Source organism: Silurus meridionalis, chromosome 6 (genome assembly GCF_014805685.1).
Source record: "Silurus meridionalis isolate SWU-2019-XX chromosome 6, ASM1480568v1, whole genome shotgun sequence".
In the NCBI taxonomy this organism is placed as follows: Eukaryota; Metazoa; Chordata; class Actinopteri; order Siluriformes; family Siluridae; genus Silurus; species Silurus meridionalis.
In genome coordinates this window covers 1,972,475-1,985,542 of record NC_060889.1, presented here as the reverse complement: position 1 = coordinate 1,985,542, position 13,068 = coordinate 1,972,475, and the positions used below count along the sequence as shown (strand labels likewise).

At 41.4% G+C, this 13,068-nt stretch overlaps 1 protein-coding gene and 1 non-coding gene across 2 annotated transcripts; one reads left to right on the top strand and one right to left on the bottom strand.

Annotated features, from left to right (window-relative positions):
• ap1g2 (adaptor related protein complex 1 subunit gamma 2) lies at positions 1-13,068 on the top strand. Its single transcript, XM_046852392.1, has 22 exons — positions 1-237; positions 2,999-3,201; positions 3,287-3,411; positions 4,011-4,152; positions 4,264-4,360; positions 4,445-4,521; positions 4,650-4,745; positions 5,248-5,328; positions 5,412-5,510; positions 5,631-5,686; positions 6,149-6,262; positions 7,135-7,275; positions 7,459-7,513; positions 7,663-7,785; positions 9,852-9,941; positions 10,031-10,158; positions 10,279-10,383; positions 10,525-10,660; positions 10,730-10,874; positions 11,006-11,157; positions 11,876-11,974; positions 12,504-13,068. The coding sequence occupies exons 2-22, from the start codon at positions 3,001-3,003 to the stop codon at positions 12,597-12,599; spliced, it is 2,358 nt and encodes a 785-aa protein (XP_046708348.1). The 5' UTR covers positions 1-237; positions 2,999-3,000; the 3' UTR covers positions 12,600-13,068.
• On the bottom strand, positions 9,156-9,228 carry trnag-ccc. The gene has a single exon. It is a non-coding gene; the product is annotated as a tRNA-Gly (tRNA).

Genomic DNA, 13,068 nt, shown 5'->3' with positions numbered 1-13,068 from the left:
GAGTTGGGGGAAAGGATGCGGACAATTAAAAACGTGAGAAAATAAAGGCGCTTCTGGAGCAACACACACCCCGACACCAGCACGAACACAGGCCGATGGAGGTCGGGTTTCTGTGAGTAAAGAGTCATTGAAGCATATAATAAAAGGCTGATTGAATGAGCCTCCTGGTGAAATCGACGACATCGTGGTGTAGGCTGTTGTGAAGGGATCAGTGCTGGAGAGAAGGAGCAGCAGCAGGTAAGGCTGGTGGAGCAGATGTTTCCGTGTCAGGGAATGTGTCAAAGTTATACAAATAAACCTTTTACAGAATTGTACAAAATAAAAATGCGTTAAAGATTTAAGTTGGATTTCAGGATCGGTTTTAATGCAGGATCGAAAATGAATGGAAGAAGCTTCTGAGGCAGGTGTCATACTGTAACACTGCACCTGCAATACGGAAGTGAATTAGAGCCTCCTGAGAATTTCCAGGAAGATCTCAAATTATTAGACAGTAAACAACATAAACATATATATATATATATATATATATATATATATATATATATATATATATATAATTATTATTATTATTATTATTTCATTATTATATTTTATTATAATTTTTTTATTATTTATTTATATATTTATGTTTGAATTGTTTTATATAATAGTTTTATATAAATTCTGTGGAGAAATATCGAATCTAAAAAACTGAATAAAATTTAAATCGTTCATTTTTCCATACAGGTTTACGGTTATTCGACAGTTTAGGGAAGTAAAAACCTTTCCGCGTTATACTGCTTTATAAATGTTTATTACAATAGTTCATTACAAATGTTGTGAAGAAAAATTTTGTAAGGGTCTATGGGCATTAGTACAGGGGAATGGGGAGTAAAGACATTTTCACACAATTTTTATAAATGTTATAAATGTTGTATAATTCACGTAAATCAAATAGAATCGAATAAAAATGTGTGTATAACGTTAAAGTCAAAACTAAGACTGAGGAAGTGTAAAAGATTGATAATCTCGTTACGATAGGATACGTTACTTTGGGATACGTTACATAGTCCGTTTTGGAAATTGGCGTGTTGGACGCAGGAAAAAATGGGCAAGTGTTAGAAACTAAGCACTTTGGATAAATAGTGATGGCTGGACGACTCACATAGACAGCCAGACATCCAGAGATTTTACCACTAGGTAATCGGATACACCCTCAAAGCCTCTAGCTTCGTCCCACTTAAACACGTTATGCTTGAACCTCATGGAGAAACCCTGAGATTTCCTCAACAGTATAGTGAAGTGATGGGTTTGGTTTTGCAGCTGTAGTTTGGAAGGTATAGTGTGGGTAAAGCATGAAAAAATCAATATAATGGTTTTCAATAGGTTTTAAGAAAGAATACATTATAAGAAGATCAGTCATTTGTTCCTGGAGAATGATTGGGGGTCAGAGCATCTCCGAAACGGCAGGTCTTGGGTGGTCTTGGTCTTGTGCAGGTCTTGGGTGGGTTTTGCAGTGGTTAGTACTCATTTAAGGTGCTTCAAAAAGGACAATGAATTGGTGACACGGGACGTCTTTTTGTTGTGCATGGGGAGCAAAGACTAGTCCGTCTATTCCCGACAGAAGAGCTACTGAGGCACAACTCTGATAGATACATGCGGTTGTAAAGTTGTCGACCAGTCCGTGCATCCATGCTGACCCCTGTCCACCACCAGAAGCACCCACATTGGATATGTGAGCACCAGAACTGGACTCTGGAGCCAATGAACAAGGTTGCCTGGTTTAATAAATTGTGTGGATGGTCAACCGCATGTGCATTAATTACCTGGGAAAGAGATGGAACCAAGATACACTATGGGCAAAGATCAGCCGAGGGATGGCGTCAGACACCCCGGGAAATGTTCCACTGGGAATCCTTGGGTTCTTTCATTCATGCGGATTTAGCATTTACAAGTATCATCTACCTAAACATTGTTGAAGTGGAAGTACACCCCTTGAAAATGGGATTCCCTAATAGCAGCAGCCTTTAAATGTATCTGGCCTTGATTGGCCTCTAGACTCCCTCAGATCTGTAGGATGTTCTGGCCTAAAAAGTCTGTTTCATGGACTTCCCACCTTCAGATATCACAGCACACATTTAGAGGTCTGGTAGAGTCCATGCCTTGATGGGTTAGATGTGTTTTGAGGGGGATCAGGCAGAGGGTTACGGTTGAGCGGCAGAGCAAGTGTTTCGGTGGTATATGAGCTGATGCGGGTGTGCCGAGTCAGCGAGGTTTAAAGGCGGCGAGGTTAGAGCTGCTAGGTCTCAGATAATGCATGAGTCATGAAAGGACAGCACTTTCCTGCTGAGTTTTGATATTTTATCATTGGTACAAAATTGAAAACGTTGATCATTTATGAGGATCCAAATATTTTTTATTTGTAGTGCTTTGTCTTAACCTTATACAGATGGCTTCAGCTTGGGTCAAGTGTTGCAGAAATTTGAAATCATGTGGGACACCTGACTAAGGTGGTTCTTCCCCAAACTGTTGTACTGGTGTACCTCCAACAGAACAAGGTTGGAGGTACACCAGTGTACAGGATGTCTTTGGATGCGGTAGCGTGAAATCCCTTTACTTGACCTAGAAAACTTGGTCAAGCATGACACAAAGAGAGCACGATAAATATCTGGTTTACATGGGTTGGAGTGAGTGGAAGATCTTGAGTGGCCTGCCATAAAGCGATAAACCCTATTGGAAACCCTATTGGGACGGCTTGGAATGCTGACCGCACCCTTCCTCATCCTGACTTTACTTAAGCCCTTGTGGCTGAATATGCACAAATCTCCTTAAGTACACACCAAAATCTAGTGGAACATCTTCTTAGAAGAGTGGAGTTTGTGATAACGGTATTATAACAAAGTCCTACATGTGGAATGGGATGTTCCATAAGCTTATGGTCAGGTGTCCACACACTTTTGTTGATAGAGTTTATTTTTTTTCCTGTCCACGGGTACTAATAAACGTACCTTAAACGCAGACATGGCTCCATCAGTACGCCTACAGGAAATGATCCGGGCAATCCGAAGTGCCCGGACCCAGGCAGAGGAACGGGCGGTGATCCAGAGAGAGTGCGCTGCCATCCGAGCGCAGTTTCGTCAATCTGACACTGATGGCCGCTTTCACAACCTGGCCAAGCTGTTATATGTGCACATGCTAGGCTACCCTGCACATTTTGGCCAGGTAAGGAAGTCTCATGACCTCTGCAAGACCTCTTCTAAGCTTCATGCCTGCATACCACCTAGAAATGACAATGGTTTTCTTTCAGATGGAGTGTGTACACATGATAGCCAGCTCTCGGTACAGTGAGAAACGGATCGGTTACCTGGGTGCTATGATGCTCCTGGACGAGAAGCAGGATGCCAGCTTGCTTATCACCAACTCCATCAAGAAGTAACCTTCTGTATTCATAAGTTCCACAATATTCACATAAATAGGAAAGGGATTTGATCCATAATAGGATCTTCTGAATTTTAGTTGTAGTAGATCCTTAAATGAGGGAAAGGCAAAATCATTAGACAGCAATTGTTCTTTTAAGACCTGAACATCTAAAAACGACTCCGCTTTGAGCTTTAAACTACATTAGAGACTTTCAGCCTGATTTCTTTCTTTCTTTCTTTCTTTCTTTCTTTCTTTCTTTTACTTTTGATCAGAATATTCTTAATGCTTTCCTTCTTTTCTTTCATTCTTTTCTTTCATTCTTACTTTCATTCTTACTTTCTTTCTTACTTTCTTTCTTTCTTTCTTTCTTTCTTTCTTTCTTTCTTTCTTTCTTTCTTTCTTTCTTTCTTTCTTTCTTTCTTTTCTTTTTGACCGGAATATTCGGAGTGTCTTTCTTTCTTTCTTTCTTTCTTTCTTTCTTTCTTTCTTTCTTTCTTCCTTCCTTCCTTCCTTCCTTCCTTCCTTCCTTCCTTCCTTCCTTTTTAAATGGCCCACCCTGCCAGAATCCACTCTACATTATGTACCACCTCTAATCACACGTTCTTTCGCAGTGACCTTTCTCACGGCAGTCAGCACGTACAGTCCCTGGCCCTGTGCACTTTAGCCTGCATGGGTTCTGCCGAGATGTGTCGGGACCTGGCTCCAGAAATTGAGCGCCTCCTCAAGTCCTCAAGCTCCTACATCCGGAAGAAGGTACACCACGATAGTGGTGGGGTCCATGGTGGTCCGTCCCACCAAGACCACGAAGGGCTTTAACATTCGAATTTCGCAATCTAGCGCCTAACAAAAATTTCAATCCTCCAGGCAGCTTTGTGCGCCGTCCACATCGTGAGGAAAATTCCCGACACGGCAGAGATGTTCACACCGGTCGCGAGCTCCCTGCTCTCCGAGAGGAACCACGGTTAGCTTTTCGATTCTTGCTCAATTTCTTCTGCTTTCCATTGTGCCGTCTTGTTGCTTTAAATCTGACTGTTCTGACTGTCAGGAGTTCTTCACGGCGCCATAGTTCTGATCACGGAGCTGTGCGATCGCAACCCTGACACCCTGGAGCAGTTCCGCAAGGTATGGAAAACCGGTCGTGGCATATCTCAAAACCGAGATGCTCGGTGCTCCCTGTGACTGTGCGTTTAGCCTCGAAACCTTTCGATACCACCTTGTATTCTAAATATTAAACATATATGTTTTTCTAGTCTGTTCCCCAGCTGGTTCAAATAATGAAGGATCTGGTCACGTCCGGATATTCACCAGAGCACAACATCGCGGGAATCAGCGATCCTTTCTTGCAGGTCAGCATCTATCTATCTATCTGTCTGTCTGTCTGTCTGTCTGTCCTCATACATTATCTATCCATCCATCCATCCATCCATCTATCCTCATACATTATCTATGTGTCTATGTATCTATGTATCTATCTGTCTGTCTGTCTGTCTGTCTGTCTGTCTGTCTGTCTGTCTGTCTGTCCTCATAAATTATCCATCCATCCTCATACATTATCTATCTGTCTGTCTGTCTGTCTGTCTGTCTGTCTGTATATCTATCTATCCTCATACATTATCTATCTATCTATCTGTCTGTCTACTGACAATCTGTCTGTATATCTATCTATCTATCCTCATACATTATCTATCTATCCATCCATTCTCATACTCTGTCTATCTGTCTATCTATCTATCTATCTATCTATCTATCTATCTATCTATCTATCTATCTATCTATCTATCTATCTATCTATCTATGCCTCACTCGGCATTAAAGCACACTAATTAATTTGTTTCATGTCTCTTGGAGATCCGTATTCTCAGACTGCTGAGGATTTTAGGCCGCAGTAACGACGCAGCGAGTGATCTCATGAACGATCTCCTAGCGCAGGTAAAGTGGTAAATTGTACTACTGCTCCTACTAGTGGTCACCTTTTTTTCACTAAGTGCTTATAAAGTGTTCTCGGTCTGCAGGTGGCCACAAATACGGACAGCAGTAAGACTGCAGGCAGCGCTGTGCTGTACGAGACAGTGCTCACCGTCATGGACATCAAATCAGAAAGCGGACTCCGGGTAACGCCTTAAACAGTAGCATCGGGTCTGATATTGTCATAAAGCACGAGTTTAGATTTATCACTGGTCCTGACAGTCAGTATGAACCAGTAACCTTGTGGGATCTGTTTTTCCTGCCAGGTTCTTGCCGTGAATATTTTGGGACGGTTTCTTTTAAACAATGATCGGAATATCCGGTGAGTGTTTTTCATCCATCTTTCTTTTTTCTTTCTGTGCTTCCTTCCGTTTCTTTCCTTATCTTTCGTTTCATTTTCTGCCCTTGCTTTCATTTTTCTTTCTTTCTTTCTTTCTTTCTTTCTTTCTTTCTTTCTTTCTTTCTTTCTTTCTTTCTTTCTTCCTTTTGATCGGAAAATTCTGAGTGTCTTTCTTTCTTTCTTTCTTTCTTTCTTTCTTCCTTTTCTTTTCCTTCATGATCGGAAAGTTCTGAGTGTCTTTCTTTCCTTCTTTCTTTCTTTTTTTCTTTCATTCTTTATTTTCTTTCATTTTTGATCGGAAAATTCTGAGCGTCTTTCTTTCTTTCTTTCTTTCTTTCTTTCTTTTCTTTCCTTTTTGATGGGAATATTCTGAGTGCTTTTCTTTCTTTCTTCCACTAAAATAACTGTGGGTTTTGATTCACCTGATTGGTCTCCTCCACACAGCTACATATCCATGACGTCGCTGCAGAGGATTGTTCAGACGGATCACAACGCAGTCCAGAGGCACAGAGGGACGATTGTGGACTGCCTGAAGGACCAGGATGCCTCAGTTAAACGGTAGATCTTACAGTCCATCTTCATTAATACTCTTCTATACGGATGAAAGTTTTGGGACACCTGACTGTTCCAGCCACATGAGTTTCTTCCTCTAGTGTTAACACAAAGTAGGAGGCAGTTGAACTAAGAGGCTGAAACCCCAACCACACCATTGGATGAATTACTTTATCTTCCCTTTTCTTCCTTTCCTTCCTTTTCCTTTTCTTTTCTTTTCTTTCCTTTTCTTTTCTTTTCTTTTCTTTCCTTTCCTTTCCTTTTCTTCCTTTCCTTCCTTTCCTTTTCTTTCCTTTCCTTCCTTTTCTTCCTTTTTCCCTTTTCCTTCCTTTCCTTTTCTTCCTTTCCTTCCTTTTCTTCCTTTCCTTTCCTTCTTTTCCTTTGCTTTCTTTTCATTTCTCTTTCTTCCTTTCCTTTCGTTCTCTTTCCTTCCTTTTCTTCCTTTCCATTCTTTTCCTTTTCTTACCTTCCCTTTTCTTCCTTTCCTTTCCTTGCCTTTCCTTTTCATCCTTTCCTTTATTTTCTCTTCTCTTCTTTTTTTCTTTTATTACTGTTCCCTTTCTTTCTTTCTTTCTTTCTTTCTTTCTTTCCTTCTTTCTTTCTTTCTTTCTTTCTTTCTTTCTTTCTTTCTTTCTTTCTTTCTTTTCTCTGTGCTTTACACAAATGTAGCTCATTTGGACATGATGTGTTTATCCACAAAATCCAGTGGAGCTTCTTCCCAAAAGAGTCTTTTTTTCTAACAGCGACTCGGGACTACATGTGGAATGTTCGAAAAGCACATCTGGATCGAAAAGTCTGGTGTCCACAATCTTTTGTCCATATAGTGTTGCAGAAGGAGTTTAAAATGTTTTCTCTTTTTTTGTCCTCTTGTTTTCCAGCCGTGCTTTAGATCTTTCCCTGGCCTTAGTAACCGCCGCGAACATCCGCACCATGATGAAAGAGCTTCTCGCCTTCTTCTCGACGTGTCCTCCAGAGCTCAGATCGAGCGCAGCGTCCGGCATATTTAACATAGCTGAAAGGTAGTCTGACTGTTCCACAACCAGGTGCTCATGTTCTCCTCATACACGTCGAAAGCATGGGGTTCCTTGAGAGCTCTGGTTTAAATCTTTGTGTCCAGTGTGCCAGCCTGTGCCCCACTGTGTCACAATGGCAGAACACAGGCCACTGGACAACACTAGGTCTCTCTCTTGTGTCTCTGTCAGGTACGCGCCGTCTCAGCGCTGGCACATCGACACCATCCTGCATGTCCTCATCACGGTAAATCACCTTGCAATCCCGTTCCATTAGCCGGATTTTTTATATCGTTCTCTGCTCGTTGTTTTTCTCCACAAGGATCTCTGCACAGACCGTTTCCGTTTGGCGGCGTACGACTTCTAAATGGGTTTCCAACCGTTTATTTTTCTCAGGCAGGAAGTGACGTGAGGGACGAGACAGTGCCTAACCTGGTTCAGCTCATCGCTACGGCGTCCAAGCTTCACTGCTATACGGTCCATAAACTGTACCGGGCCCTGATCGTGGACATTTCACAGGTAACCATGACTATGTTGTAAGATCTCTTGAAGACAAAAGAGGCCCACACACCGGTCATTGAATTCCAGGTTGGAAGGAACTCTGGTAAGTGAAAGAGGGCAGATAGAAGTTTCTTCCATAGCAGCTTGGTGTGGCTGGGGGTTGAACTCGTGACTTTCGGATCCGATGCATTAACCACTAAGCGACCACCTCCTCCGGAGTGTCGTACTTAAGGTACAAATACAAGTACACAAGGCATGTAGTTGAGTTAAAGTAGAGATCCTGTAGGTAAAATATGACTCCAATAAAAGTAAAAGTGTCCCTTTGAACTTTCACTTTGAACCAAAGTTGACTCTGATTTATTATGGCGATGACGTTCCCATATTTATTACAAAACTCTTTACTTAATCAACTCTAATGTGACTCTCAGCACAACAATCTATTAATAGACTGACTGATATTATTGAGTCAAACACTGATTGATGTCTAGTCAAGTGACCATGAGTTCATTTTCTTTCTTTCTTTTTTTTTTCTTTCTTTCCTATTCTTTCCCTTTCTTTCTTTCTTTCTTTCTTTCTTTCTTTCTTTCTTTCTTTCTTTCTTTCTTTCTTTCTTTCTTTCTTTCTTTCTTTGTTATTCTTTTCATTCCTTTTCTTTCTTTCTTTCTTTCTTTCTTTCTTTCTTTCTTTCTTTCTTTCTTTCTTTCTTTCTTTCTTTCTTTCCATTCCTTTTCTTTCTTTCTTTCTTTCTTTCTTTCTTTCTTTCTTTCTTTCTTTCTTTCTTTCTTTCTTTCTTCCTTTTCTTTCTTTTGTCTCTTTCTTTATCTACTTCCTTTCATTTTCTTCTTTTCATTTTCATTTCTCATTCCTTCACTTCTTCACTTCTTTCTTTCTTTCTTTCTTTCTTTCTTCGTTCCTGTTCTCTGTGCTTTACACATATGTAGTTTATGTGAAATGCAGCCCTTCTTTTCCTTTTTTATTTTTTCTTCAATTTTTAGCTTTCCTTATTTTCCTTTTTCTTTGCTTCATTTCCTTTTCTTGCATTCCATTTCTTTTTGTCCTTTCTTTTTCTTTCCTTTTTTCCCCTTTTTCCTTTCTTTCTTTCTTTCTTTCTTTCTTTCTTTAAATTGATCTCAAATCTTGTACAAAGTAACCAGGACATGATGATGTGTTTATTCGGTTGCAAGTTGTTCGTTTGAGTTGAGTTGGAGTTGAGGTGAGGTGATGCGAAAGAAATAAAACTTTCTTTCGGCTTCTCCCATTAGGGGTCGCCACAGCGGATCCTCCGCACATTTGATTTGGCACATGTTTTTACGCTGGATGCCCTTCCTAACGCAACCCTCCCTAATTTATCCGGGCTTGGGACCAGCACTGAGAGCGGCTGGGGATGGTTCCCTGACCGGGAATCGAACCCGGGTCGCAGCGGTGGGAGCACTGCGTCTTAACCACTAGACCACCAGGGGACCTAGGTGATGCGAAAGAAATCTCCACACAAAATCTAATGGAGCATTTTCCCAGAAAAGTGGAGGTTCTTATAACAGCAAATCAAAGCTACATTTGGAATGGAATGTTCGAAAAGCACACCCAAATCTGTTTTTTCTATCATTTATTCCTCTCCAAATGTTCTGTTTGCTGTTATACTGATGCTAAACTGTATGTTGGTGATAAGTAAATACCACCAAGGGGCAATCAGAACGAGTTCATAACAGAACGCTCGCTCGACTCTGATTGGTGGCTTGCAGCGTGTTTGACCAGTTATCCACTTGTAAATAAAAAGGGACGACCGATTTCGCTAAATTTAAGTAAAAAGTAAGATGTTTGACTTGGAAATACTTCAGTACAGTAACAAATTGACTTCCTTGCAGTCCACCACTGCTCAAACAGATGCTCCTTTACTTGTTCGCGAACCTGGTGGTTACCCATAAAATCATGTATAAAAAATCTTCCTCTTCTTTCGGCCATTTCCATTAGGGGTCGCCCCAGCGGATCGTGCAAATCGCCCTACCACGTATAAAAACCGACACCCGTGTTTCTTCCTTTATTTGACCGATGTATGTGTGAGACATACCAGTTTTGTTACCTTTCAGCAATCTTTGGTCCAAGTCGCCTGCTGGTGTATCGGGGAGTACGGCGACTTGCTGCTGAAAGGAGAGTGCGATGACATCGAGCCCATGCAGGTATGGCGATTGTCATGCGTCTATTATAAGTATTCTGTGATACATATAGGTTTCATTCGTCGACCGTGTCCCTTTTCGGTCCTTACAAGGTGAGCGAGGACGACGTCCTTGACGCCTTGGAAACGGTCTTACAGTCGCACATGTCGTCTTCGGCAACGAGAGGCTTCGCCCTTACCGGCATTATGAAGCTGAGCACCCGCATCACAGCCAATGTGGAGTAAGAGTCCTCTTTTCTTCTATTGCTGTAAAAACCAAAGCGAAGGATGGGACACCGAAGCGTATTCTATTAGCCGTTAACCTATTTTTTCTTCGTTCTTCCTTCCTCTTTCCGCAACAGCCGGATCCGGAGTATCGTCAGTAACTACGGCAGCTGCATCGATCTGGAGCTTCAGCAGAGAGCGGTCGAATACAATGCGCTCTTCAAAAAATATGACCACATAAGGTCTTATACTGTATGATCAACATTCTAATTGATAACTGCATGCGTCGCATGTCTGCAAGTACGCCGTTGCATTCTGTAGCGCATGACCCTTAGGGTAACAACGGTATATAACGCAAGTCATTTTTCCCGTCAACCGGACAGGGCTGCCGTGTTGGAGAGGATGCCCGTGGTCGATAAGAACCTGCCTGGAGATCTAATCAAGGAGTCTCCAAAAGATCCCAGTCAAACTAAGCCACTTGCAGGAGTGTCAGTTTTGCCCCCAGAACCAGCAGCTCAGGTATTTGAACTGACTCATGTGTAGCAACCTTTATTACATCTCAGGATTGAACAGGATTCTGGGTTGCAGGTGTGCGACCTTTTGGACTTGCTCGGCGGAACCGATACACCTGTCCAGGATAGCAATGGAAACGTGAACACGATGGCCAGTTTTACTAGTTCGAGTGTGAGCGGAAGTCTGTTGGATTTGCTGGGAGGCCTGGAGCCCACTCCGGGTACAATCCACTTTTTCAAATACTATAAGACTACATGGAAGAGAGTGTATCAGTGTACAAGAGGGTACATGCCATTTATTTTTATTCTTGACAGTTGATTGTAAGGATTTAAGTAATTTTGTGTTCCTTAGTTCCAAGTGTGACGGTGTATGATGTCGGAGGGGTGACCCTGAAACTGCATTGCGACCGACAGACGGAAAGCGGCATTACTGTCACTTTCACGGCTTCAAACTCCACACCGAGTGATGTCACCAGCTTTACTTTACAGGCAGCAGTACCTAAGGTTGCCTACCTCTGATTTTTAAAACCTTTCTTTCAATCTAAAGACGTGGTTTTGGCTTTTTCGTTTGTTTGGTAAACGTCACAGAGTTCTGAGAGTCAAATGTGTACCCTGCTCGCATTTGGTTTCTCGGGGACCAACCGATGCAGTGGTGTCTGCAGATGAGTTCCTGGTGACAGGTCAACCCTTTCAAGGCCTAAAATGATTACTTGGCATCTTGTGTGCTAAAATGGTCTGAAATTGTAACCTGGAAATATCTTGTGGGGTAATATGGTCTAAAACAGCTTAAAATGTTCAATTGGAACCGTCTTGTGGGCTAAAATGGTCTAAAATGGCCCAAAATGGCTACCTGGAACCATCTTGTGGGCTACAATGGTTTAAAATAACATAATGCGGTTACCTGGAACGATCTTGTGGGCTAAAACGGCCTAAAATGGTTACCTGGAACCATCTTGTGGGCTAAAATAGTTTTAAACGGCCTAAAATGGCTACCAGGAACCATCCTGAGGTCTAATATTGTCTAAAATGGCCTTGTTCAAGTCTTCAATCATGAACATCCTAATGGGCTTTAAATTCCTGAGCTCTGAATTCAACATGTTAAAATTGATAAATCCAAACAAAATCAAACCGGACAGACTTAAACAAACTCTCTTCTCAAACTTTACCACAGTTTTCCGACTTCAGAGAATGGGATTTCATGTCCTATGTGTTTCTTCTCCAGAGTGTACAGCTGCAGATGAAGGCTCCGAGCGGCGTTGTGATTCCAGGTCAAAATCGCGGCACGGTCACTCAGACCGTTGTACTCAATAGCACCAACAAGGTCAGTCTGTTACCAGGTTTGCAAAGGGGCAAAACATTTTGCAGTCAATTTTCTGAATATTTTCCATGGGAATTTTTTGGGATGTGTGCCAAAGCTGGAAACTTAACAGGAATTTTCAGTTAGAAATCCGGGGAAATTTGATCAGCTTGTATCATATACGAACATAAATATAATATTGTTTGGTCTACTAATTGTTAGTATCATTTCGCCGCACAATAGCTTACACACAGCGCAAGGAAGTTTTGAACAAAAATTTACTATTTTGATTTACTATTTGTTATTTACGTGAATATTTTCTCAGTGCATGCAGGGTGGCGTGGCCTCGGTAGAAATTCAACTAAAATTGCATAAAATGTGGTTTTAATAGAAATTATAATGCAAGATTTTTAATTTCTAGTTCTCTGTTTTAGGCTCACCTGCAATTTTGTAAATTCCCTCTTTAATTACTATGGAAAGTTTTCGGTCTTTAGGAGACTGCTTTTATTATATATGTGAAATCAGCCTACCTTACGTACGTTTCTGCTTATAGGCAAGCCTGAAGATGCGGGTTCGGGTATCCTACTCCAATCAGGGCACAGTCTGTCAGGAAACAATCCAGATCGACTCCTTCCCAAGCCTGGCTTGAAACCGGTCCAATATCTTGAAGGAAATCCTAATTTAAAAAATCTCTGATGAATTTCTAAATGTACCTCGGGAAGTGCAGGAATTTTGTTAGCAGCCACACAAATGTGTTTAGTGAATCTCAAGAATTCGGTCCAATAATTCTTTACTATCCCATGATGAAGATCTAATCAGCAGAAATGTGAACCAGCAGCTTCCCCCTATATATATTTTTTCTTGGACTCTATGGAAACCAGAATTGATTTTTGAAACACTTGGTTCGGTGTGACACGTGACCCAAGCCAGACACAATTATACCTGCACACTCTTTCATGCTACGCTCCAGACTTTATAGACAAACTCGGGTACTACTGATCAGTCGATCTGATCTACAGTCAGGTTATTTTACCAATTTTCCAGAGTGAAAGTTTGTTCATTGTTTTTTTTGTTTGTTTGTTTTATTCATTTTAAAATAAAAAGTTGTCCTGTCTTGA

What these genes read in the sequence shown, in the direction of transcription:
- ap1g2 (XM_046852392.1), top strand. Translation starts at nt 3,001, where the DNA reads ATGGCTCCATCAGTACGCCTACAGGAAATGATCCGGGCAATCCGAAGT. An exon ending in ATATTTAACATAGCTGAAAG is followed by an intron (nt 7,276 to 7,458) that starts GTAGTCTGACTG and finishes TGTCTCTGTCAG; the next exon opens with GTACGCGCCGTCTCAGCGCT. An exon ending in ATGACATCGAGCCCATGCAG is followed by an intron (nt 9,942 to 10,030) that starts GTATGGCGATTG and finishes GGTCCTTACAAG; the next exon opens with GTGAGCGAGGACGACGTCCT.